This window comes from Notamacropus eugenii, chromosome 7 (genome assembly GCF_028372415.1).
Source record: "Notamacropus eugenii isolate mMacEug1 chromosome 7, mMacEug1.pri_v2, whole genome shotgun sequence".
Classification (NCBI taxonomy): Eukaryota; Metazoa; Chordata; class Mammalia; order Diprotodontia; family Macropodidae; genus Notamacropus; species Notamacropus eugenii.
In genome coordinates, this window is record NC_092878.1 from 87,074,585 (window position 1) to 87,102,482 (window position 27,898).

The window sequence follows — 27,898 nt, forward strand, 5'->3', positions numbered from 1 at the left end:
AAAAAACTTTTATACAGATTTTCTAGATCACAGGGGTGCCATGCCCCTAACCCCTGGAATGTAGAAAGGATAATGGTATTTTCCTTTGAGCTTGATAGAACTTAAAAGAGCTTTGTACTCTGCTGGCATAAGCTTTGAAAAACCAGGTCACCTCCCCATCACAATGAAGCATCAAAATAGCATTTTTGTGCTGGTGGTTTCTTAGGAGCTTCAGTATCTATATCTGAAATGAGGGTGACATGAAGGGAGAATGTAAAATATGTAAACATAGGTCATGTTTTCTCTCCTTTAGCATTAGACAACTATGCTTGTATATAACAAGAAAAATTCTCACTTTCTCAGGTATTTGTTCCAAAGGAGTCAATTATTTGTCTTCCATAAGTGAATTTTCCTGAAGTGATTCATTCTTATTGTTTGTTTTTAATTAGCAAAGGGAATGTTTCCAAACTCTCTGTGATTTTATCTTAAGCACAGCTATGTTCAATGACATAGAATGCTATGGAACATTTCAGTGGCCTTGCCACTACAGTACATTTTATTGGCAACTCAATAAATAACTCATTCCTTTCACATTGTAGCCAGTTTCTAGGCTTACTAGCTAGTTTGCTGTTCTCTTATGGAAGAGAGAAAGGGAGGGAGGAATTCATTTCAGTTATGCAAATTCCATGGTTAATTTTTTCCCCTCATTATTTTCCACACATCTTCTATCAAACTGAATATAAGTGGGAAGCCTTGTTGGAAAGGGCACCATTTGCGTAACCATATGCCAGGATATTCATCTGGCTTTGGGTAATGGGAACTAGAGAGTTGATGAACATCTTGCAGTTGTTCTAGCCAGGATTAAAGGTAGATGGCTGGTCACCAATGACAACTGTGCAATGAAAGGCCTAGGATATCAGTGACTTCCTCTGTGTTCAAACAAAGGGCAATATTTGGAGTTTAAAAAGCATCTTGGAAAGTATAGACAAAAAGATAAGAAACTTCTGGGCCTAAAATCATATGAATGCCTCCTCATTGTCCTTTGGGGTCAGGGAAAGGGAAAGACTGAGTGTTTGTACTAAACTAGGAGTCAACTTCTCCTTTCCTTACCTCCTAAGTATAACTCCTCATTAACTCTTCTTCCAGAGTTGACCACCTATCTATATTCTTTACCTCTTCCTTTTCCAGAGCACTTGAAAGATAAATTGGAAGAATACATGGCCCGGTTTTCCAAAGTGAGAATTGTTCGAACCAAAAAACGGGAAGGACTGATCCGAACCCGACTCTTGGGTGCATCTATGGCAAAAGGAGAAGTCTTAACTTTCCTAGATTCTCACTGCGAGGTCAACGTGAACTGGCTGCCTCCCTTGCTTAGTAAGTACACAGTTTACTAAGTGGAATTCCTGAAAAGTCAACACAAATGTAACAAATGCTCACTATATGCCAGAGACTATATGTGCAAGGTTTTTGAGATGGAGAAAACAAAAATGTAGTCTCTGCCCTCAGGGAACTTACATGCTACAGAAAGTCACACTATGCATATGGGTAAGTAAGTATAATTCATTGTTATATTTCACTTATGTCCCAAATCCATATTCTCATCCATTTTTTGGTGAAGTGAGTCTCTCCTTGGAATTCTACTTGTTTTGTAATTATTATAAGATAGGAAGCACTTTTTGAAAGCATTGTTTGAGGTTAAAGAGAGACTTGAAATTTAAACTTACACTAATAATGGGAAAATAAGTGGTTAGCTAGAAAACTGAGAAAGAGAACAATCATCTCTCCAAATGGCACCTTTTACAGCTGGCCTCTCCAAACTAGCCTCAGGCTGGAAAACCATTGTCTTGCTGTGAGAAACTTCTCCCACAGCTTCTCTCACTGTAGCTGTGCTCACTAGACAGTCACTAAAAGAAAGCTCCTTTGTAAACACAAGCTCATCACTAAACAAGATGGAAAGGACCTCAGAGGCCATCTAGCTCAAGGTGAACAAGCTCAAAGTTAGATGGGTTATTGTCACATCATTTTTTGAGCAGGATCCTGACACACCTTCCCTGTCTTGCTACTCTGAAGCCTCCTTGTGGGGTGGAGAGGAACTTGGATTCCAAAGGTTATGTGAATGGAGTGCTTATTCTGGTGGACCCTACCAAATACCAAGGCTTTGAATATGTGTATGGTGTCAGACTGCATACTTGAGGACTAAGAATTATTCTCCCCAAAACTCCAAGAGGTTCTTCATCAAATATCTTCAAGGTGATTTTTTTCCAATAAATTTTTCCATTTTTTTCCATTAAAACCATTCTCAAAGACTGGCTCCTAAGGAAAGAGGTCTCAGTCTCTCTCAGTTGTGCACCAACAGAATAGCTGATAATATATTGAAAAATGTCAAGACCTTTTTTTCAGTTCTACCAGTGTTTCGAGATGACATAACATTCTTTCTCTCTACCTAGCCTCTGTCCATAAACTTGTAAAATATTATATTTGTATAGCCTATTCCAATGCTTTGTTGTGGCCTAGAGGTGAGCAGTAGTTCTTGAAGCTATGTGATTGGATACAATTAGCAGGGTCTACCAACCAGAAAAGGATCATCAATCTAGAAATGAAAGAGACCTTAGAGGACTTCTAGTCTAATTTCTTATTTTACAGAAGAGGAAATTAAGGCCCAGTGAGTTTAAATGATTTACCAAATGTCACACAAGTATCACAGGTAAGATATGAACCCCTCTTAGGACTGAAGACAGCAAGACTAAATTTTTCCAACTAAAGCTTGTGTATACATTTCAGTTTCTAAGGAGTCAAACATATATACTTTTAAGGGGAAATAAAAATTCAGGTATAATCCTAAGGTGTAAAATGAACCATGGTAAGCTGTATCTTCTCCTGTTTACTCACCTTGAATGATATGTCAAGATCTTGGTAGAAAATACTGGCTCTGCCTCCACAGCTGGTATTCTTTCCGATGCTTTCAGTGCAGGCCTGATAATAAATGATAAATGATATATTTGCCAACTCAGGACTAGCCTACCTAAATTTGAAAAAGTTTATCATTAGAAGTCTGATCACCAGATAATGATATGTTGGAGCCATAGTCTCAACTTATAGAAACCATAGAAGAATTTAAATCCCCATGAATGAAGAAAGTCCCCACAAATCACAGTCTTTGAAGTTACTAAATCAATGTTTACATAGCACCTTTCTTAAAGACCTTTTTTAAATTTAGAATTATATGTAGTATGTCTTAATGAAAAGATGAGGTGAAAGGGGAGGGTTGGCATATTCTTCATCAAAGTTTTAATCAGCAAGAGCTAATTGCAAGTGATTAAAGCTAAGAAGTAGATTCTTCAGAGCTCTATTCTAGTTTAACTATTTTTTTTTAAATGAAGTCAGAGCTATGAGTCCAGCAATGGCCAAGAAATATACAGTAAATTTGAAAACACTTTCTTAAAAAAAGTTCTTAGTGTGCTGATATTGTCCTCTCTCCTATTCTCCCAGATTCCACTAAATCAGCTTTTGTTGTAAATAGGTCCTTGGCCTTGCAGTGAATGCCAATAACAACTGTCTTCACAATGGGCCCTTCAGAGAGGATGATTTGCTATTGACTCAGGCTTTAGATTCCAGCTAGAACTAGGAAAGCTCCATTAGTCAAAGATGGGAAAAGAATTAATTGTAACTGGAATGGGATGTAATATGGGAAGCAATGCAGTCCTCCTCTCTAGCATCCCCAAACCACATACACCAGGCTGCTGGGCCATCCTAATCAAGAGGGGAGTGCCTCCAAGCATTTTGCCAAGAATCCTTTAAGGTTTTAATTACAAGTACCTTGTACAAGGGTATAGCAATTTAGAGTTTCATCAGCAACAGTCGCTGTCTCTCAAAATGAACTCGAACTGTAGAGCACAGTGTGCTAACATCTGAATACTCAATGAAGACAAGAGAGTGCCCAATGGATTCCCTAACCCAAGCAACCCACCAAATATCATTAGCAAAGTATCCAAAAATCTCTTTGATTGTTCACAGTGCACCTAACTTCTAAAAAAGATCTTGATCCTTTCCTGATTAACGTATTTTATTTTCTCCTGGGCCTGGTCAGTATGAGATCATTATCATTTTTTTTTCTTTAGCAGCATCTTGACATAGCATTCAAAATGAGGAAACAAGAGAAGCCTCACCATGTCTTGGTTCATTTTACACCTTGGGATTGTACCTGACTTTTTATTTCATATTAATAACCTACATGTTTTGGCTAATGTGAAAATGTTTTTCAAGACTGTATGTGTATAATGAGTATCATATCTCTCTTGACTTCTTGACGGATGGAGGAGGGAGTGGAGGGAAGGAAAGAATGTGAAACTAAAAATAAAATATAAATTAAAATGAAAGAGTCTATATGTTTGACTCCCCAAAAACTGGAGTACAGGCACAAACTTTCGATAAAAAAAATAGTCACCTTGTGTCCATTCCCAATCTTGTCCACCTGAATCAGTTATCAGGAAATTTGATGGGAAGCTTGACAGTTAATTTAACAGACTCATTCCCTTTGCCTCTCCTCTACTCTGGACTCTTTATTGGTCAAGCTCTCATCAATCTAGTCCATATCTGCATTTGATTGAAGTAAATAGTTGAAACCATAAGGTTAAAAACTTCTTCAGAGGTGACAGAAGGAACCTATTTAATTCAAGGATTAAGAGTCATCTAGTCTCTTTCAGGGCCACCTGTGGAAAAAATATGTTTCAGATAAAAACTAAAATCCATTATAGGATTTATTTGTGACTGGCAAAGGGAACGTGCTGCTTGTGGAGAGGCATCAATGTAGGCTGCAACTGTAGTCCCTCAGCAGCTGTTCAATAGGGATAAGAAAAAAACGGATCTCACAAGCCATCCATTCCAGTCCTTTCATTTTTTTAGATGAAAAAACTGAGGCACAAGGACATTAAGTCATTTACCTAAGATCACAAGTAGTGTGAGGTAGGATTAGAACTCAGGTCTTTTGACTTCAAAGCAGAGTGGGTAGAACTTGACTTCAAATACAACCTCGGATACTTCCTAGCTTTGTAACCCTAGGCAAGTCACTTTACATCCTTATGCCTCAATTTCCTTATTCGTAAAATGGAGATAACAACAATAATAATACCTCCTTCTCAGGTTTGTTGTTAAGCTCCAATGAGATATTTTAAAGTACCTACCTCAGGATCTGGCACATATTGGATATTTCATTCCTTCCTTCTTTCTTTCTTCCTTCCCTCCTCCCTTCCTTTCTTCCTGCCCTTTTCTTTCTTCCTTTCTTTTTTTTAATTTTCTTGCTTCTTGCATTTCCTCTTTCCTTCCTTCCTTCTCTCCTTCCTTCCCTCTTTTCTTCCTCCCCTGCTTCTCTCCTTTCTTTCTTCCTTCCTTCCCCCTTGTTTCCTTTCTTTCTTCTTTGCTTCTCTTCTTCCTTCTTTCCTTTTTTCTTTCTTTCCTCCCTTCTTTCCTTGTTTCCTGCTCTCCTTCCTTTCTCTTATCTCACCTTTCTTCCTTCCTTCCTTCCTTTCTTCCTTCCTTCCCCCTTGTTTCCTTTCTTTCTTCTTTGCTTCTCTTCTTCCTTCTTTCCTTTTTTCTTTCTTTCTTCTCTTCTTCCCTTGTTTCCTTCTCTCCTTCCTTTCTCTTTTCTCACCTTCCTTCCTTCGCCTCTTGTTTCCTTTCTTTCTTCTTTGCTTCTCTTCTTCCTTCTTTCCTTTTTTCTTTCTTTCCTTCCTTCTTCCCTTGTTTCCTTCTCTCCTTCCTTTCTCTTTTCTCACCTTCCTTCCTTCCTTCCTTTCTTCCTTCTTTCCTTCCTTCCTTTGCTCTAAACCAGTATTCTTTCCACTGTATTTTGAGCAACAGGAGCTTAAAAGGGAGCTCTATTGTCAGAGAGGCAGGGGAAAGAGCATAAATAATATGGAGTCACACTACCAACTTGGTACAATGGAATAGGCAAAGACTTTGAATACTATACCTGAGTTCTAATCCAGTCTCTGTCTCCTACTCACTGTATAAACTTGAATAAGTTCCTTAACTTCTCTGGGCCTGTTTCCTCATCTACACAATGACAGGTGATGAGTGAAATATATGGCTCTGAAGTCTCAATTTCTAAAAGCAAAAATATCTATGACTTGAGGTATCACCTATGTGAGCTTATATTGGGAAGCAGTGCGGCACAGTGGCAAGCACTCTAACTTTGGAATCAAAAGAACTGTGTTCAAATACTGCCTGCATGACTCTGGACAGTCACTTATTTTACTTCAATCCATTACTTCATCTATAAAATGATAGGAATGGACCTTATATGACCTCTGAGGTCCTTTCCATCTCTAAATCTAGGACCTTCTGACTAAGATAAGTAACCTCTCTGACCTCCGAAACCTGTTTCTTCCTCTGTAAAAAGAGAAGACTGAACTAGACAGTCTATGAAATCTCTTGCAGTTCTAGATCTAGGAGCCTACTCTGTGCTCTGGAGACATCAGAAGCAAAAGAACATGGAACTTCTGAGTCAGCCATGGACAGCCAGTTGTTGCCTTACAAGCTGAGAAAATTCCTATAGAACAAAGCAGCAATTACACTGGGGAGGAAAGCCAGATGACATACTTGGGAGTACACTTGTTGTTTTACCAGTGTTTGGAACTAAACTCCCTCTCCCAATAGAGATAGCCACCTCAAGCATTGACTGGTACACTAAGAGCTTCAGTGACTAACCCAGGACCACAAAGCCAGCATGTTTCAAAGGCAAAACTGGAACACAAATCTTGCTGACTTTGAAACTGACTTTGAAACTGCCAGAGGTAGTATTGGAGATCCACAGATGTTCTTAGTAGTCTAATCAGGAAAATAAAAAATGCAGGTAGGCAGATGAAAATATGAATTCAAAATTTTAGAAACAAAGAGATATGATTCTAGGTAGTCGTTATTGCATAAAATGTGTTTATGGAAGTAGATGAACTTTAAATTCACTTAGAAATTCCCTGAATCTTGAAGGACTGTGACTCAGTATTACTGTAGTGCCAACACAATATTCACAGTACCTAGAGAAGTCATGAATATCTTGGTGCAATTCTGAATCACAAAATACAACAGACTCTCCAAATGGAAAACAGAACCAAAACATTTTTTCAGACACCAGAAAGCCAAATGCATTATAGTCTATACAGAATAACAATGCAGAGGACAACACCATCCCCAAGCGTTCCCCCTGCTGGGCTCCCCACAAACCAACTCCATCAAACAAATCACAAGCAGACTTCCCTTAAACAAAATCACAAACAAGCTCTTTCATTCACACTAGTCAGCTGCCTGCTTGCCTGCACCCTTCCTAGTTCTGGCTGCTCTCATAACTAACTTCCTCTCAGCTCTGCTCTAGCTCTGCCTCTTCCTGTTCCACCCATTCAGCAAACTTCTCCCACCATAGGCTCTATGTGACTCAGACTTCTATGTGACCCAGGCAGGTCACATGAGCCTATTAATGAACGGGAAAGATGTTTCCATTTAAAATACTATTATGATTACCCAGTTTTTTTTCTTCCTCACATTATGAAAAAAATGATTGCCAGTGAATATGAAGGAATGGAAATGACAGATGTGTAGTACATTTAAATATTATTTACCTTTCCTTTCGTGAAGATATTTAAATATAGTTTATAACTCATGCCTAATTCAAAGGATTGCCAAAGAACAAAAAGGAGTAGATGTTAGCACTTCTCCCTCTATCTGGTAGTATTAACAACTAATTACAACCACAGGTGGAAGACACATTCTTCAGAAAGAAAAACATGTATAGGCCTTAACTCTTCGTGTTTCCTGTTACTTTTCCCTCATGAGAACTTTTGCACTAAAGTATATTGTGTTCAACTATTAGGGAATATTGTTTCTACTATCAGAGCACAGCAGAGAAATGACGAATGAGATGTCTATAGGTAAACCTGTAGCCCACAGCAAAACCAAGAACAAAACTTACTACCCAAACTGCCTTGCATCATCTTAGATCTGGTGAGGAGAAAGTTAAAGCCTTAGGGAAGCCATTTTTTCTTACTAATAAACAAAGTGGGATATCAAAGCCCACGGGCAAAGATCACCTTAGCACTACCTGTGTCAGGCGTCACGGCCAAGAATTTAATGTTCAGACTGTCAACATGAGAAAAGAAAATGATATTACCTGCAGCTACTCTCAGAGTCAAAGCTAAATAACTTTGCAGTTAAATATTTACATCCCAGAACCTCCAGTATGAGGTCCAGTATTTCTTCAGCAGGTCTTAACTACACGGTTGAAGAAATTCAAGTGCTGTTTTTACTCTGTGCACGTCTGCTGTGTGCTAAAATGACAGATTGGGGACAAAGCAGAGCAGAAAAGTGACAGAGAAAGCTGGATGGACTTTTGCAGGTCTCCCTGGGATGTAATTTTCTTAAAGGAAAATGCAGCCACCCTAATTGTCCCTAATCACTGTCCCATTGTGTTGTCCACTTTCAGATGGACAGTTCCTGCAAATTTCAAAAGCAGAGTGATTTCAAGGCTTAAGGTTAAGGTTGAGCATTAGCACAATCTAAATGCTCCTCTTTGATAAAATATGATCGATGACCTGACCACATCTGTCTTTCCCTGTTGTGTATATGTGTTTTTATCTTTTAGATCAAATTGCCCTAAATCGAAAAACCATTGTGTGTCCTATGATTGATGTCATCGACCACAATCACTTTGGGTACGAGGCCCAAGCTGGGGATGCCATGAGAGGAGCCTTCGACTGGGAAATGTACTACAAAAGAATCCCCATCCCTCCAGAGCTCCAGAGGGCAGATCCCAGTGATCCTTTTGAGTGAGTATCAGCTCAAGAAAATGCCAAGGGAACAAGGGCGGGCACAGGGTAAGCCATTTTAAGCATGCCAAGCTAGGGACTACTCTTAAGAACAATTACTTCTAATTAAAAATAATAAAGCAGGTGGCCACAAATTGCATAAGAATGGAGAAAGGTCACGACAACCTGTTGTGGACGATTACGAGCTGGACTGAATTCACGTCAATTCCCTGTGTCAGACTTTGCTGAGAGTTGGGGAAAGTGTTTTACTGTGTATAAAATAAAGGAAGGGAAGAGCCTGAGTAATAGGAGAGAAATGAAGAAGGAAAAGAGATATATGGCTACTAGAGGTATTCTCTTTATTTTTCCCTAAAGGATTCTCTGAACCGACTATCTTATTATTTCTTCACTGGGAATAGATGCATCAGTCTCTGAGGTTTCATTCTGTTAGTAAGTGCCCTAGTTATGATGGATGTCATCACTCCTCTGTATGTGTTACTGTAATTTAAACACAGGAGTATCAAACCAAAACAGTATCAAGCTGACTAGTAAATCATCTTTGATAAGCCTATTCCTGATCCCGACATTGCATAGATCAGATAATTTACAGTAATGACCTGCCAACTCCTTGAAAACCCCATCTATTTTTATTTCTAGCCCCTCTCCCTTGTCGTGGGAATTTATGCTCATCAGCAGAGGGGAGTGGGAAGATATGGCTTAGTCTGGCAAACTTCACTGAAAGCCAGCCCAGAGATTTGCCTGGAGATACCTGCCAACTGCTGCCAACCCTTCACCCTGTTCTTTCCCATTAAAACCTCTGTAATGGTATGGTTAAAATGAATACACACACACACACACACACACACACACACACACACACACACACGAAAATTCTAAATCCCTGCATTTGTGACTACATTCTCCGCTACAGTGAGTTTAAATCACTATTTGCATCCTGGTTTCAGTGTTTAAAAATATGCACTGGAGAGTTTGCATTCCCCAACACTGCCACATTCAATGAAAGCTGGCATTTGATAAACATCAACATATTTTTCCTTCCATTCCACTCAATTTCTAGCCACTAGGGACATTTTTTTTAAATAGACCCTTGGGGCTACAACCTGGAGATGAGTTTCAAAAGTGATTAGTCTAATGGAGGAGAGGAAAGAATATTTCTTTTGAGGGTTGGAGCACATTGATTAGGTAGCCAGAACTTCAGTGTGGTTCTTTCCAGACTTCAAATTGTTAACCAATTACTATGTAGTCTGTACAGAGAAATAAAGTCCCTTCATTATACTCCCTTCTGTTCTGGCAACGATCCAAGTACACAGAGACATTCTAGAGAAACAGATTCTCTGTTTCTTTTTGATCTGAGAGGAGAACCTACCAAGAATTTGTAGTACACCCTGCAGACATCTGTGCTACCAAAGAGGGCTGCTTATCTTAGAAAAACAGTCAGGCTTATCAGGAGCCCAAGACAGGACTCCGGATCCAGGAGACAGCACTCTGAGAACCTAGAGGTAGGTACAGTATAACTTGTTGGGAGGATAGTGAGGCCTGATATGCCATGTGGGTTGCTGTATACACACTATATGCATATCATATGTGATTATTTTACTTCCAGGGACATGATCTGACTCCTGGTTAAAAAAAAAAAACATTTTTAACTGTGTATAATAAGGAGCTGAGTAAAATGAAGTTTCATTTTATTACCTTTGGGATAAGACACTTAATTTCTGCTAAGGTCAGATAAAAATGCCACCTGGGGAACCTCAAATAGAAAAAATTGAAAAAAATAGAAGTCCACAGGCCCTACACTGACAGTTAGAATTGTTGTCAAGTAGTCTTTTGCTATGACTGTGATAGTACTAGGCACCTTGTTGAAGCCAGTAGCCAAGCAAGTTGATAAGCTTCAGAATTAAATCACCTCTTGTTTCTGTCAGCCACTTAGGAGATATCTGTACTGTCAAAACTGTATTCTCTTATTGCTGCCTGTGTTTCTGCTTAAGACCCCCTTTTATTCTTAGGGATGTGGATACTTTAGCGTTTTGTAATAAATGCAGCTTCAAGAAGGTGTGTGCTTTGATCTTAAAAACCTGCATTGGCTTTCCCAATTGTATAAGAATGGCTTATCAGAGCAGTGTTCAAGCAATCCCATTATACCCAGAGCCATCAGCTTGCTCTGTATGAACAGAAGTTTGGACTAAAATTTGCTCTCCTGAGCCTAGAGTTTTAAATGAAACCTTAGTATGTGTGTATATGTATCCTTCTCTCTCCTCTAGTTTCCCTCCTTTCTTTTCTCTTCTCAGTCATTCTCTCCTATATCTCTCTTCTCATCTCTTTTCCATCTCTCCTCCAGTTCTCCTTTCTCTCTCCTTTCCCTCTCATTTCATCATCATCATCATCCTTATTTTCTGCCCTCATGCCCTATTGTTCATGTTTTAAGATGTTTCATCCCAAGATTAGGTTTGATGTTAGTAAACAGAAATCAGGTGTAGCAGGGTAAAGTGGAAGGCAAAAAGAGGGGTCCAAAAGAGTCATATATCACAATTACGTATATATATATATATATATGTAAACAACCTTGTGCTGTGTATGGAGAAGTTCCTCTGCAAGGAGACAGCTTTGTTTGTCTAATTTAATCAGTTCAGTCAGTACTTGTTTGAACCTTTAAAGACTGTGGACTCCCTGCCTACTAGAGTATGAAGCATGGTGGAAAGATTGTTGGATCTCCTGACAAAAAACTTGGGTGTTGACTATGCTACTTAATTCCTATCTGATTGTAGGTAAATCACTACCACTCTGTGGGTTTAAGTTTCCTCATTTGTTAAAAAAGGCAGGCAAGTCAGGGATTGGATATAAGACAAACGGAACAAGCATTTTTGATGTGTCAGGCACTACACTACTAAGGTCTTTAAATGTATTGTCTCAGGGGCAGAGCCAAGATGGCGAAGTAACAGCACCCAAGCCCAGCCAAATACCTGTAAAAAATGGCTCTAAACAAATTCTGGAGGTGCAGAACCCACAAAGTGACAGAGTAAAACCAATCTCCAGCCCAAGACAGCCTGGAAGGTCACTTGAAAGTGTCTATCGCACCATGCTGAGGGCAGGGTGCAGTCCAGCATGGGCCACGTGGGCACAGACAGGACATGAGCAGGCCTTAGGGAGACTGAATCTCTCACACCTATGGCAGTTTCCAGACTTCAGGACCCCAGAATGACAAGGACAAATTGGAAGGTCTGTGGCAAAAGCCTGTGGGACCAGTGCAGGAGAATGGAGTTGTCCAGCCCCAGTCCCAGGGTGGTTGAGGGGGGAGGAGATGAAGGAATCCAAGGCAGCCATAGCAGTAGCAGGCACAGAGACAGTGACAGCTTCTGAAGCTTTAGGCCCTACAGATTGTGGGGAAATCAAGCAGTTGATAATATACTCCCCAACCCCACTGGAAACAGAAAACTACCATGACAAAGAGCTCAAAAGTCAAGTAAATGGCTGGGGAAATGAGCAAAAACCAGAAAAAGAATCAGACTGTAAAATCTTACTTTAATGACAAGGAAGACCAAAGCATGCAAGTAGAAGAAAACATAATTAAAGTACCTCCATCAAAAGCCTCCAAGAAAAATATGCAATGGTCTCACCCCATGGAAGAACTCAAAAAGGATTTTGAATATCAAGTAAGAGAGGCAGAGGAAAAACTGGGAAGAAAAATGAGAGTGGTGCAAGAAAATCATGGTAAGCAAGTCAACAGCTTGCTAAAGGAGACCCAAAAAAATGCTGAAGAAAGTAATGCTTTAAAAAATAGATTAACCCAAATAGCAAAAGAGATCCAAAAAGCCAATGAGGAAAAGAATGCGCTAAAAAGCAAAATTGGCCAGATGGAAATGGAGATTCAAAAGTTCACTGAAGAAAATAATTCCTTAAAAATTAGAATGGAGAAGATGGAAGCTAATGACTTTAGGAAAAATCAAGAAATTAGAAAACAAAACCAAAGGAATGAAAAACTAGCAGGCAATGTGAAATATCCCATTGGAAAAACAATTGACCTAGAAAATAGATCCAGGAGAAACAATTTAAAAATTATGGGACTACCTGAAAGCCATGATCAAAAAAAAAGCCTAGACAACATCTTTTAAGAAATTATCAAGGAAAACTGCCCTGATATTCTAGAACCAGAGAGTAAAATAAATATTGAAAGAATTCATCAATCACCTCCTGAAAGAGATCCAAAAAGAAAAAATCCTAGAAATATTGTAGCCAAATGCCAGAGCTCCCAGGTCAAGGAGAAAATATTGCAAGTCACCAGAAAGAAACAATTCAAGTATTGTGGAAATACAATCAGGATAATACAAGATCTAGCAGCTTCTACATTAAGGGATTGGAAGGCTTGGAAAATGATATTCCAGAAGTCAAAGGAAGTGGGATTAAAACCAAGAATCACCTACCTAGCAAAATTGAGTATAATACTTCAGGGGAAAAAATAGTCATTCAGTGAAACAGAGGACTTTCAAGCATTCTTGATGAAAAGACTAGAGCTGAATAGAAAATCTGACTTCCAAACACAAAAATCAAGAGAAACTTGAAAAGGTAAACAGGAAAGAGAAATCATAAGGGACTTACTAAAGTTGAACTGTTTACATTCCTACATGGAAAGATAATATTTGTAACTCTTGAGACTTTGGGTATTTGGAGGGATTATATACATATTGAATAGGAAGGGATGATATCTAAAAAAATAAAATTAAGGGGTAAGAGAAATATATTGGGAGGAGAAAGGGAGAAATAGAATACAAATTATCTCTCATAAAAGATACAAGAAAAAGCTTTTTCAATGGAGAGGAACAGGGGGGAGGAGAGAAGGAAAAAGTGAAGCTTACTCTCATCACATTTGGCTTAAGGAGGGAATAACATGCACACTCAATTTGGTATGAAAGTCTATCTTACACTACAAGAAAGTAGGGGAGAAGGGGATAAGTAGGGTGTGAGGCGATAATAGATGGGAGGGGTGGTAATTAAAAGTAAATACTTTTGAGTAGGGACAATGTCATAAGAGAGAATAGAATAAATGGGGGACAGGATAGGAAGGAAAGAAATATAGCTATTATTTCACACCATGACTTTTATGGAAGTCTTTTACATAACTACACATATATAACCTATATTGAATTGCTAGCCTTCTCAGTGGGAAGGGGTGGGGAAGGAAGAAGGGAGAGAAGTTGGAACTCAAAGTTTTAAAAGCAAATATTAAAAAGTGTTTTTTCATGTAACTGAGAAATAAGAAATATAGGTAATGGGTTATAGAAATCTATCTTGCCCTACAACAAATAGAGGAGATGGGGATAAGGGAAGGGAGGGGTGTGATAGAAGGGAGGACAGATTGGGTGAAGGGGTAATCAGAGCACACGATGTCTTGGAGTGCAGGAGGAGAGAGATGGGGAGAAAATTTGGAACTCAAAATCTTGTGGAAACTAAAAATAAATGCATTAATGAATTTAAAAAAGAAAAAAAAAACAAAGGAGTTGTACTAGAAGAACTCTAATCTTCTTTCCATCTTTAAAACCTGTAATCAGCACAAAGTATAACACAGACAAGTACAAATACATATTGTAGATTAATACATACTTTTAAATACATAAATGCACACAGTGTAGGTTAAAAGCAGAGTAATGATCCATTGATAGTATGGAAATCACACAAGAAAATCTGTTAGTTTGTATCTTTGGTTGTTAGCTGGAATAATTAGTTTATTCAAATTTTTCTAATGCTTATTGAAGTTACTAATTCCTCTCACTGAAAAATTCAAAACTTCTGAAGGGAGAAACCTGGCCTTACTTATTGTTATCTCTCCTATACCTAACAATATATTTGACATAGTCCATGTTTAATAAATGTATTTACATTTTCTACAAAAAAAAAAAAAAGCATTATCTCATTTGGTTCTCACAACAACCCTGGAAGGTTGGGGCTATCCATTTTGGAGTGGAGGAAACTGAAACCGACTGTGGTTAAGTGACTTGCCCAGGGTCACACAGGTATTAAGGGTCTGAGGTCAGGTTTGAACTGAGGTCTTCCTGTCTCCAGATCTAGCATTGTATTCACTCCACCTCCTAGCTGCCTCTAAATGGCATCTAGTTGGACTAGAAGGTTCTAAAGCATTCTTGTTATCTCCTAACTCAAAATCTATGATCTTATAAAATAAAATCCAAGCTCCTTAGGCTAGCATGGATAAAAATAGCCTACATTTACATATTGAATATATTTATATATTCAAGGTCTGCAAATGACTTTTCAAGCATTATCTCTCTATATTCTGATAAACCTATGAAAAGTAGGTGATGTTACTAATCCCCTTTTTTATAGATGAGGAAACTGAGACTCAAGGAAGTCAAATATCATATCTGAGATGGCATCAAATCAATTTCTTTCTGACTCCCAAGTTCAGTGCTGTAGCTACTATACTATGCTGCCTCCACATACAAGCTCTGAACCTTCAAGGCTTTCTCCAACTGGATCCCTAGCTACCTTTTCCAAGTTATCTTCAACACCTTCCCATAGGAACTCTCCATTTTTAGCCAAGGTGACCTGTTCATTATCTCCTAAATATGACCACTCCTTATTGTGCTTTTACTCATACCATTCCACCAACTAGGAATTCCCCAAAGCTCTTCTTATTTAGGTGTTGCCCTAGATTAAAAGCCCAACTCATCTCTGCTCTTCCAGGAAGTCTTTCCCAAATAAACTAGTGTTTCTACTAGATATCCATAGCACAGATTTTCTATACCACTCATTTGGCACCTCCCACATGCTACCTTATGGCATTCTTTCTGTTTTCCTACATACATGTACTGTCTTTCCAACTAGATTTCCATTTAAGCTACTTGAACATAGGAGCCATGTGTTGCATCATTTTTATCCTAGTCCCTAACACAAAGTCTGGCAGTGTAAGTGGTCAGTCATGCACACAGTTAAGTGGTTCGACAATATTTACTTATAATCATCATAATCAAATATTTAAGTACCAGATACATCACGCATTTTCAAGGCATTGGGGAAACAAAAATAGAATTGCAATAGTCCCTATCCTACCCTGAAGGAGGTTACTTTTTCTACTAGGGACTTAATTAGTACACATGAAAGTTAGGGATCAGGCTGGACCTGTGGTTTCACTGGTGAAAAGAAACACCTTAGTAAGGAACTGGCATCTTCTCTATAACGTAGAGTTTTAGAGGAGCATGGTAAGGCATCCTTATAATCCTTACTTCAGGGAGGCTGAAGTTGTTGGCTCACTTGCACTCACTTGCACTCTGAGCTATACTGAACTATACTGCGCTAAGCCAATCACATGTATGAACTAATTCTGATTCCATATAATGAGCCCCTCAGGAGTGCAGGGCCACCAGGCTAAGGAAGGATGAACCAGACCTAGTCAGGAACAGAACAGGTCAAAGCTCTCACGTTAATTTTAAGTGTGATTGGACTTATGAATGTAGTTTCTGTACTTCAAGTCTGGATGCAACAGGGGATTGTTCGGTCATTTTGGTCATGTTTGACTCTTCATGACCCCATATGGGGTTTTCTTGGCAAAGATACTGGAGTGATTTGCCATTTCCTTCTCCAGCTTATTTTACAGATGAGGAAACTAAAGCAAAAAGAGTTTAAGTGACTTGCCCAGGGTCACACAGCTTGTAAATGTCTAAGGTCATATTTGAACTCAGGTTTTTCTGACTCCAGACCTGGCATTCTAGACTCTGCACCACCTGGCTGCCCTGCAATAGGAAGACACATTTTAAAGAAACCAAATCTTATATCTGGAATTCTTTAGGGCACTGAGGGCTAAGTAACTTTCCCTAGGTCACATAGCCAATATGTGTCAAAGGTAGAACTTGAACCTCAAGTCTTGCTGTGCTCAAACACAGTTCTTTATCCACTATGTCATGCTCTCTATATACAAAAAATATAGGAAAAAGAGATGAAAGGTAATTTGGGCAAGTATTTTCAAATTTCACTTCCACATAAAAATCTTAATTTTTAATATCTACCAGTTTTTCATGGCACTGATACGAACAAACCACCAACTTCCTTGTCCTAGACCATCATTCACTGTGACATTTTTATGGGGCAGCTAAGTGGTACAGTGGATAGAGTACCAGTGCAGAAGTCAGGAGGACCTGAGTTCAAATCTTACCTCAGACACTTGGCACTCACCAGCTGTGTGACCTTGGCCAAGTCACTTAACCCCAATTGCCTCATCCTGGGTCATCTCTAGTCATCTTGATCAACATCTGGTCACTGGATTCAGATGGCTCTGGAGGAGAAGTGAGGCTAGTGGCCTGCACAGCCCACCCTCACTCAGAAACAAAGTCAAGTGCAAGTCATGTCATTATTTTTCTGATGGCATGGTCTTCTTCAGCAAGGAAGGATGAACACACACCTTTTCACTGATACCTGAAGGGACAGTGTTTGATGAAAAGGCAACTTTTGTTCAGAACTCAACACAACTGAAGGCTGGCTTTTCACTCCAAAAGCTCCCCTAACTTATGACTACTCCAAGAGATTCAGATGGTAGAGTTACTAGGCACAAGCAACCAGTTATTCTGATTGAAATAAGCTCTAATAAAGAGCAATCACAGGTCATTTTCAAGAGTTACATGAAAATTAAAGGTCAGTCAAATCTCCCAGAAAGTGTTAAGCACAGTTGCCCTCATTTTTATGTGGTTCTACATTATATTGGAGAAACTATTTCTATTTTCCTCACATTTGTACTCAAATTTCCAACACACAATAACATACAAAATGTTGGCAGTATTCTTTAAATTTCCATATTGAGAGCAGGTCATGCAATCAGGGAAAGCCAGCTTTCCTTGGAATTTGGGGAATCACCAGGTCCAAGCTGATTTTCTTATAGATGAAGAAACTAAAACTCAAAGAATACATAGAATCATAGATTATCACTGAAATGACATCAGAGGGCACCTAGTCTAACCTTCTCATTTTACCAACAAGGAAAATGAGGCCCAGAAAGGTTAAATGACTTGTCACAAAGTTAGTTAATTCTGTGGGAACACAAATCTCCTGGTTACCAGCCCATTGTTCATAATACTATACCTTCTTGTCTCAGTTTGAGAGTTCACCTGGTAACCTAAAGAGTGTAGCTTTATTTTCTGTGTGTATATGTGTGTGTGTGACGGTAGTATCCACTAGATTTTGAGTTCTATTTTTGAGTCTGTTCTAGATTAAACAGGATCATTTGTAAAAGGCAGAAGATTGTGGTTCATTATTGATGACACCACAAATTGCTCAGTCTCAGACAAATTCCTTAGCATCTCTATGCCTGTACTTCAACCTCTATAAAATCAGGGTTATGTCATATACCAACTACTTCAGTGAGATATTCTCCTTAGCTTAGAGGGAAAAGAGCTCACCTTGGAGGCAGGAAACCTCAGAGCAAATTTCACCTTTAACACATGCTAGCTACATGACTCAAAGAAAGTCACTCTTAGTGTAAAAGGCAGCTCTAAGACTATGAAATGTAAAGCAGATGTCAATCTGAATTGTTAGAGAGCGTTCCCTACATCTGTGGTGTCAGATCTCAAATGGAAACAGGGCCATTAAATAGTACATAAGGATCCCTGCACTATATGCTGATTTAGAAAACCCTATATTAACATTATCTATGTTCTACTGTATTTTAATTTATTTTGCTAAATACTTCCCAATTATATTTTAATCTTCTTTGGGTTGCCTTCTATTTGACACCCTTGGTCTACATCAAAGAAGTATCTACAGCAAAGAAATGGAGGAAGAAGGGATTTTTGAATTTCTTAGAGAAAGAAAATGCCCAAATGCTGAATCATATATCATGACTAACAGGAGAACTGAGTTCTTGTCAAACATTACTAACTAGCTATGTAGTAGTGAGAAAGTAACTTCACCTGCCTTGATTTCCTCATTAGTAAAATTAGATTGTTAGATTAGATGTTCTCTAAGGTCATGTTCAGCATTATAATTTTGTTGGTAAGTTAAACATTTTTAGTTTGATTTATTTACCTTGCATGACCCAGCATAATATAGAACAGAATTTCGAAAACTGTCCAAGAATCTCAGAGTTGGGGGAATTCTCAGAGTCCATCTAGTGCAACACATATCTAACCAGAAATCACCACTACTATCTCCCCAGTGAAGAACATCTCACTCCTTATTAACCTCTGGAAAATTCATATAGGAGACAAACCATACTAGATGAAATGAATATGGGAAGTGCTTTAAGCAAAAAAGATATCTCAGCGAACACTGAAAATTCATAATAGAGAAAATATAACGCCAAAGGACCTTCAGCAAGAGTGGACAGCTTGGTGAGCCTCAGAGAATGCATTGTAAACTTAAATCCTCTCAATGCAACAATGTGTGAAAGCCTTCAGACAAGGGGGATATATGTACTATCAGTAACTTGAGAGACTTTAGGTGGAATAAACAACTTTGGTAACTTGAATTATTTTGTATTGGAGAAACTCTACAAATGTAGTAGACATGGAAAAGCTTAGCTAACTCAGGCATCCAGGTGTTGCAGTGGCTGGAGTACTAAGCTAGGAATCAGGAAGATTCATCTTCATTATATCAAATCCAACCTCAGACATGAGCTGTTTGACCCTGGGCAAATCACTTAACCCTTTTTGTCTCAGTTGCCTCATCTGTGTATTGAGCTGGAGAAGGAAATGGCAAACCACTTCAGTATCTTTGCCAAGAAAACCCCAAATGGAGTCACTAAGAGTTGGACACAACTGAAACGACTGAACAGTACAGATAATTACTCAGCGTCAGATAATTCATAGAGAGAGAATTGACATAATTAATATGTAAAATCTTCAGTCAGTGGGGACACTAGAATAAACATCAGAAAACTCATCAGGAAAGAGACCTCAAAATTCATATGGAAAAGCCCTGTAAATATTATTAATGTGGGAAAACGTTCAGCAAGAATTCAGCCTTTCTTCAGAGTATTCATGCAGGAAAGAGATTTTATAAATATAATTAATACAGGAAAGAAATAATGGAGGCCTGTATGGTGTTTTAGCAGTTTCATGGTGTATTGTGTTGGCACCTTCTCAAAGAATTCAGAGTCAGGTCACCTCTAATCTATCTAAGTATAGGTATTTATTGAGGATTGACACCCCTCAGAAGCAGGCTAGGTTCCGAGAAAAACCAGCAACTTCAAAGAAAGCAAGATGGATTTTTTAAAAGATAAAATTACATAACAGAAATTATGAATATTAAAAAGGTAGGAGGGATTTGTCAAGGGATTAGGTAACAGGGTTTGTGGTCAAACATCCTGGTCATGCTACTTTCTGATTGACTAGCGATTGTGGTCCTGTCTTGGACTAAACGGATGATGTGATTGTGGTTGAGTACAATAACACCATTCAAAAATGAATAGGATTTAGGGGCAAGGGCTAGCTAGGGACAGTGGCTGTATTGAATCTGGGGGCCTGAGGTATGGTTAAAGTCAGATTGTATGGCTAAATCAGGTTATTGCTGCTGTTCAGTGGGGTCCGTAAGGGAGTTATAACATTAGGACTGAGGGTAGCTTTATTAGGATTCCATCAGTATGATAGAAAGAGTATTAACTCTGGAATCTGAGGTTCATATCCCACCCCTGACAATTATTTGCCATGTAACCTTTCCAGAATTCAGTATCTTCATCTATAATTTTATAGGGTTGAAGCAAATGGCTTTTGAAGTATCTTCCAGTTCTAGAACTATGATGGAATGATTGTTATTGACATTAAAAAATTTGTCTGGGAGAAAAATCCTGTGGATATAATGAATGTGGTAAAAAAGGAGCTATCTCAGTGGACAGAATAGCTCACATTTATGATTAATAGATAGCATTTAGATAACATTACTTTAAGGCAGGCCTGCACAATATATAGTCCACAGGCCCACTTGCAGCCCACCAAAGGATTTTGGGCATCCCACAAAAAAATGTAGGGCTGACACAACACACCATCTCCTGTTTGTCATGTGACCTGCAGCAACCAACTATCACTGCTCTGTCTCTAGTCTAACCTACCTGCAACCTGAAAAAGCTTAGCTAATTTTAATTTTGGTCCCTACCTACTGCCAAGTTGTGCAGCTCTACTTTAAGGTTTGCCAAGTATTTTACATATATTTTCTCCTTTGTTCCTCACAACCCCCCTGGGAGATAGATTCTATTACCTTCCCCACTTTTCAAATGAGGAAACTGAGGGTAAGAGGTTAAGTGGCTTATCCTGAGTCATGATGCTAATAAGTATGTAAAGCAGGATTTGAACTCCAGTCTTCCTAATTCCATGTCTAGCACTGAGCCACCCAGCTGCTAAAGAGAATTTATATAGGAGAGGAACCATAATAAAGCAATTAATTTAGGGATACCTTCAGCTAATGGGAACATCATAGTGATCATCAAATAATTAATGTGGGAATTTGAATGTGAGAAGACCTGCAGGTAGAACTATCCTCTTAACATCAGAAAAATACTAGTAGAGAGAAAGCCTTTGAAATATAATGAACATAGGAAAGTCTTCATTCAAATTCAGTAACTCATTAGACAGACGAATTAATACTGAAACCTTAGGAATGTAACTCATTTGTAAAGGCCTTCAACCAGAGATCACACCTTCTTCAACGTAAAGAGAAACTAAATATGCTAGATGTAAATCTTGCAAATAAAATTTGCTTTGATATTTCTGCTAGGAGGCCTTTCTTCCCAAATCCAGGTAGTAAGATGTCACAAATGGCTGATCCAGCAGAAGCAATTGATATAAGAGAGTAAGCTTACTTACTTTGTTATGACAGTTATTGGACTCAGAGTAAAGACACATATTCACAGTAATGGTGTTAGTTCTGGTTCTAGTCCAGATAAGCATTGATCTTTCCTTGTCTCCTTTTTCTACATGGTAGCAGCACCCATAGTCTTCATAATCATGGCTGATAGAAGGTGCATGGTGTAAGAGAACCACTAAGTCTGAAGAGCTAGGCGGCCACACTGATGGGGGCTTTTTGTGCCATCACTGGAATGCTAGCACAAAGTTTCCTGTTACTGCATACAAGTCCTCCTCTAAAAGTCTCAATGGCTTCCTGTTACCTCTAGGATAAAATAACAAACTCTTATAATTAGCATTTCAAAACCATCATAATCTGGCTCCAGATCACCTTTCCAGATTCATCACACATTTTTCCTCTCATGTTCTAATTCCAACCAAACTGTCCTAGTTGAGTTCCTCAATCACATTATAACTTTCATCTCTATGCCTCCCAAAAGCTATCTCCCATTCCTGGAATATACCCCCCTCCTCACTTTTGCCTCTAAACTTTCACCCTTCCTTTAAAGCTAAACTTAAGTCCACCTTCTACATGAAATCTTAACTTACTCCCACCAGTTACTGGTGCCCCCTTTAAATTACCTTGTATTTACATATTTCAGATGTACAACATATAAAAGGTTCTAGAGACATAATTTCTGGGCAATTAATCATTTTATTAATTATTTCCAGTTGATAATGAGTAAAAGGGGTCAGTGGCCCTCTCGATTCCAAAGACCCCTCATTGAACCCACTCAACACTTATATGCCCTTGGAAGAGAATGTGTTCCTCAGGATAGAAATCAACTATGATTGGTTAACAAATAATGAGAGAACGAATATAATAACGAGAGGTGGGCTTATTCTAACAAGAGTCTGGGTGATATGACTCCAATCACTCAGTTTAGACAAAGAAACTTGTCTCTTCCCAGACCACCCCGGTCTAGGGTAATCTATACAAAAGAAGGAATCCACTTCCATTCAGACCTGTCTGATTAAAACACAGTGGACCAGAATTCACCACTTCCCTTAGACTTGAATTTCTCTACTTTTTGATCAAATATAAGTTTCCCAGTTAGCTACTCAAATAATTAGAGGAAAAACCATAGTGCTAATTCAATAATTGGTCATTAATATAAGAGAGAAATAATCATTTCTGTCATATGGATGAATAAAGCATTAGTAAAAGTTTACTCTGTGATAGGCACTGTACTAAATGCTGGTGATAAAAATATAAGCAGGCAAAGCTGTCCATACCATCAAAGAGCTTTGAGTTTACAGTCTAATGAGCGAAGATAACACATATAGTAGTTCTGAAAAACAAGGGTGGAAGAAGGGAACGATGAGACAGATAAGGAAAGAAAGGAAATGGAGTCTGGAGAGAGTCAAGGGGAGAGTGAAGATGTAGGTTTGAATCCTACTTCAGACACTTAAATTATTTGACAATTGGCAAATCATCTAATTTCCCTAAGTCACAATTTCCTCAACTGTTCAATGGGAATGATAATGGTACTTTCCTTATATAGTTGCTATGAAAATCAAGTGAGAGAATGTATATAAAGTTCTTTTCAATTTTTAAATATATACATTTCAAGTATTATTATTATCCACCTTAAGCAGAAATTCTCTCTTTTCTTTGACCTTTCCTTTGTCTTCAACAAAACCAAAAAAGTTATTTTTCATACTTAGCATCTATCATCAGCTTCCATTCCTCCTGACCTTTAGCTCTTTCAGCATCATCATATTCTCCTTGATTTTTCATCCTTACATTCATCTTCTTTATATGGTTACATTAATCTTTTTAATATCTAAAATGGCTAATTCACTGTAATAGATCACTATTGATACATCCATATTGGGACATCTATCAAGCATCCACAGTTTTCTTTAGACCACTACCCCCTTCCTTTCTCATTGGAATGGCTTGTGTTGCTATCAAAATTCCATTATTGAGGCTTCCCAGCTCACTTAGGGTGGATTCCCATGAATAATGTTAGACCATGGGATATTACCTATCTGTATTCTCAAAATATAGGGAGCAATGCAGGCTATGCCCAGCTTTCGTCTCCTTTATCATGAATTCTAACAAGGAGTCGTCACTTTCTCCCAAGGGTCCCATCAGTTCTATTTCAGCAGCTAGTTGCTCATTAGTCACAGTCAGATACAGAGCAGAGAACTGAGGGTTCTCTCATCACATCTTCCACCTGTCAAAGAAAGAAATTATCGTTAAGGCAAGTCAAGAATCTGTCAGCTTCTCTGCTTTTCACAGAGAGCAAGAGTTCTAGCAAATGTCAGCATAGTTGAAGAACCCTTACCTTTAACCATCCTGGGTTTTTGATCTGTTTCCTGAACACTTAGTCTATTTTCCCTTCTGTTCAGGTGTTCTATAGTATGCTGTCATATCACTACTGCATCTGGTGCTCCCCATTTAATTCCCACCTTTGCATTTTCCCTCATACTTCTCCTTTTGGGCCATGGATTTCCTCACAAGAACATGTATTTTCACACCTTTAGGAATGAGAGAGAGTGCTAGATTTGGAGTCAAGACCTAGGTCCAAATTCTGTTCCTGGGACATACTATGCAACCATGAGAGAGGCTCAGAGGCTCCATTCTTTCATCTGTAAATTAAGATAATACCTATATTACCTATATAAAGGGCCATTGTGGGGACTAAATGAAATTATACGTGTAAATCAAATCAAAAATATTAAAACACTACAAAAATATCATTGTTTCTAATGTAAAATACTATTCCATTGCTCTTCCATAGACATAGTATGGTCATGAATACTGCCCCACCTAATCTCAGTGATGGCAAGAAATCTGAAATCACTTATTTTGTTTGGAGATCACCCATTCACCTTGCTTAGGAACGTTCCCCCTCGGAAATCTTGGCTGCTCTCTTGAACCTGCTAATTCCCTTGTAATGTGCTTAGATGTTGTCATAGCTTATCCCAGTGGCACAGGATAAAGAGATGTGGATAGGCTGTGAACTGGAGGGTACATTCCCTTCAACGAGATCACAAATTCATTGTGCAACTGAAGTGAGTTCACAATATTTTTGTATTGTTAAAAACAAAGAACAATGAAATATTCTGTCGTACATGCTAAATGCTATGATTTTGTAGCTCTATCCAGAAATATGAGTATTAATTGAACATAGAATCCTAGGATTATGGACTGCTAATATTTAGAGATGGAAGGGACTGTAGAGGACAGCTGGTCTGAGTTCTTAATTTTATAGAAGAATAAGCAGAGGCCTAGGCTAGTCAAGCAATTTGTCACATGTTGGATGAGTAGAATGAGAAAGCTTTCCTTCAAAATGCCATTTTCTTTGCCTTGGAATCTCAGGTGAATATATTAATGAGAGATAACTCCCCCTTCCCTCAAAAAGAAAAAGAAAAAAGAAATGGAAACTTCCTAATGACTCAGTAAATCAAGGACCTGAAATTGGGTCTAAGAGCAGAGAGAAAGAAAGTTCTTTTCTTCTGGAAGATGGAGGCGGAGTTGATGGTTGATATGTGGTGTTGTATTTACAGAGAAGACTGACATTTTCACACCCTCCAGTGACCACTAAAAGCCCCACAAACTTCCCAAGCACTAAAAGTAGGCAATAGAGGAGACAGCAGAGGGATAGATAGATAGATAGATAGATAGATAGATAGATAGATAGATAGATGATAGAGAGAGAGAGAGAGATAGACAGAAACATACCACAAATACACACACATACACATATGTATAAAATGTATCTCAGAGAAAACTCTAGTCTATATTTCAAAGCTATAAACTCTTCATTCTTCAGAAATCCCCATTTCCATAAGCCAAAACTAACGATCAAGTGTGATGAGCATTTATTTAGGCCAAAGCTAACCTCACATACTGCATTTAACATTTAGACCAAAGCCCTCACATATTACATTTAATGAAAAATAAATTTTCCTGTGCCCTACAGGAGAACAGAAGAGCCGAGTAGTAGAAACTGACTAGGCCAATGCCCTCAATACATGGAGGCACTACAAGATCAGGGAAACGTAGACTAAAGGCCAGGAGGGGTCCCAGAGGTCATGATGTAAACTGACCCCACTCATTTTACAAATGAAGAACCTGAGGCACCAAACGATAAAAAGCCTTGTCCAAGGTCACACTGCTAGTAAGTGACAATCTTAGATTTGAATTGTTCTCTTTCTACTACATCATTCCTCCTTTCAAGGAGTGGGGAGAAAACAAGTAGGTTGATTCTCCACACTAAAAGCTGAGTCTAAAACTTCTGTAAACTAATAGGATCATTCTATATGGAATGGTGTGATAGGAAAAAAATATTCACACATACATACACACATATGCATGTGTGTATATCATGTCCTCTCTATAGGAAAACAGAACAATTTAATCCAACAAATAATGCATTGGGCTCTATTTCAAAATCCTTATGTGATCTGTGAAGAAACAAAGTGATAAATCCTAACCTATTATATCTCTTTCCTTTACCAGTAACAAGTACAGATGCCAGCAATCCATGAAAGTTTCCCAGTGATTGGGTTAGCAAATGCACTCTGAAATTCGGCTCTAGAATAAATAGAGTGATGGAAGCAACAGAGATTATGTAATCATAGTACTAAAAGGACCATCTAGGCCAAGTCCACCATTTTAACAAATTAGGAAAATGAGGCCCAGAAAAATGAAGGGATTTCCTCCACAAATATATATTGGGGATTGAGATAGAGTGAAAACCTAAGACTCCTAGGTTCCTTCTCATTAATTAGATGACTATCTATAAAGATTGTCCTCCCCTTCCTTCCCTCCTTCACAGAGATGATGTTGTTGGTGTTATTTCTCCCAGAAGGGCAAGAAAAACTTTAATTGGCTTCAGGGGCTGAGACTCAAGCAGATCCTTCCTAGACACAACTTCCTGGTGGCCTCTGACTGAAATAATACCGCTTACTGGACACCTAAAGGCATAAAAAGATACACTAGGGTCTTTCAGACGTGGCTGGAGTTGTAAGATGTCACGTTTCCATATGGGGGCCATGCCTGCCCAAGTGAAGAGTTATAATATACTTGTTGAATATCCATTCTATGCTACAGCAAAGTAATAAACTTCCTTTTTAATTAGCTATTGAATGACCTATGAGCATCTCATTTCATTCCAACACCAAACCTAAACTAACAGGGAACCAGATAGTCAGGCCCACTCATTACATTGCTAAAACTTCCTTCTCATCTGCTACTTAGGGAATATGCATTCTTTAAGATGGGAAAATTGGGCTCAAGGAAATTAACATCTAAAGCAGCAAGGGGGCTTGTTAACTCAAGAGCTGGACCTTGCATCAGGATGACCTAAACTCAAATCTGATGTCAAACACTTATCAGCTGAATGACCCCATGCAAATCACTTAAAGTCTGTCTACCTCAGTTTATGAATCTGTAAAATGGAGATAATAATAGCATCTATTTCCCATTGTTATGAAGATTAAAGGAAATATTTATTAAATGCAATTATTATTGGAAATAATTGATCATAATAATTAACTCTAGTAAGGAATATTAAATATTCCTCAAAAAAGCATACCACTAAGGAAATTTCATGCAACATGAAAGCATTCCTGGCCATTACCAGTCTACTCCATGGATAACTTTCTTTAGCCACCAAATCTCATAGATAGCTTTCTTTGACAACCACTGGATTATTTTAAAAGTGAAATTGCCCAAAGCTTTTCATCACAAGGCATATTGGGGCCATTGTATTCAGCAAAATTGCTGTGTACAGAAAGAAGATAAATGAGTGGATTTTGTTTCACTTCTTTAGAATGCAAAAGAAAGGATCAGCAAGAGAGGATCAGGTTATTTGTTGCCTGCAGTTAACCACCAGACTTTGTCAATACCTTATTGATTGAAATGACATGACATTCAAAATTATAAAATACCATTTGAACAAATCCCAGTGAGGGACAGTAGAGCCAAAATACTTTCTTTTAAGTAAAATGCATTTTCTTGGATCCCACTAAGTTTCATTTCATCCTATATCGGCCTCCAGTGTCTAAGAAAAATCAAAATACATTGAAACTATAGAAAGATAATATCCTTCATGGTCTAGTTGGAAGGGCACTATATTTGTGATCAGAGAACATAGTTTTAAATCCCAGCTCCTGCCTCTTAATGGAAGAGATACCTTAGACCAGTCAACTAACTCCCACTGGGCTTCCTTTAATCATCTGTTAAAAGAGTGGATTGAAGTAGGTGACTTCTGAGATTGTATCAAGTCTTAAGTATACAATACTACTACTATTCCAATT

At 38.4% G+C, this 27,898-nt stretch overlaps 1 protein-coding gene across 1 annotated transcript in view; it reads left to right on the forward strand.

The window, feature by feature from the left end:
- Positions 1-1,088: 1,088 nt before the first annotated feature.
- GALNTL6 (polypeptide N-acetylgalactosaminyltransferase like 6) overlaps positions 1,089-27,898 on the forward strand; it is a 241,567-nt gene continuing 214,757 nt past the window's right edge. Inside the window, exons 1-2 of the mRNA XM_072625044.1 lie at positions 1,089-1,353; positions 8,609-8,792. Of these exons, the coding sequence (XP_072481145.1) occupies positions 1,197-1,353; positions 8,609-8,792 (341 nt within the window). The 5' untranslated portion in view covers positions 1,089-1,196. The remainder of the gene's footprint in view (positions 1,354-8,608; positions 8,793-27,898) is intronic.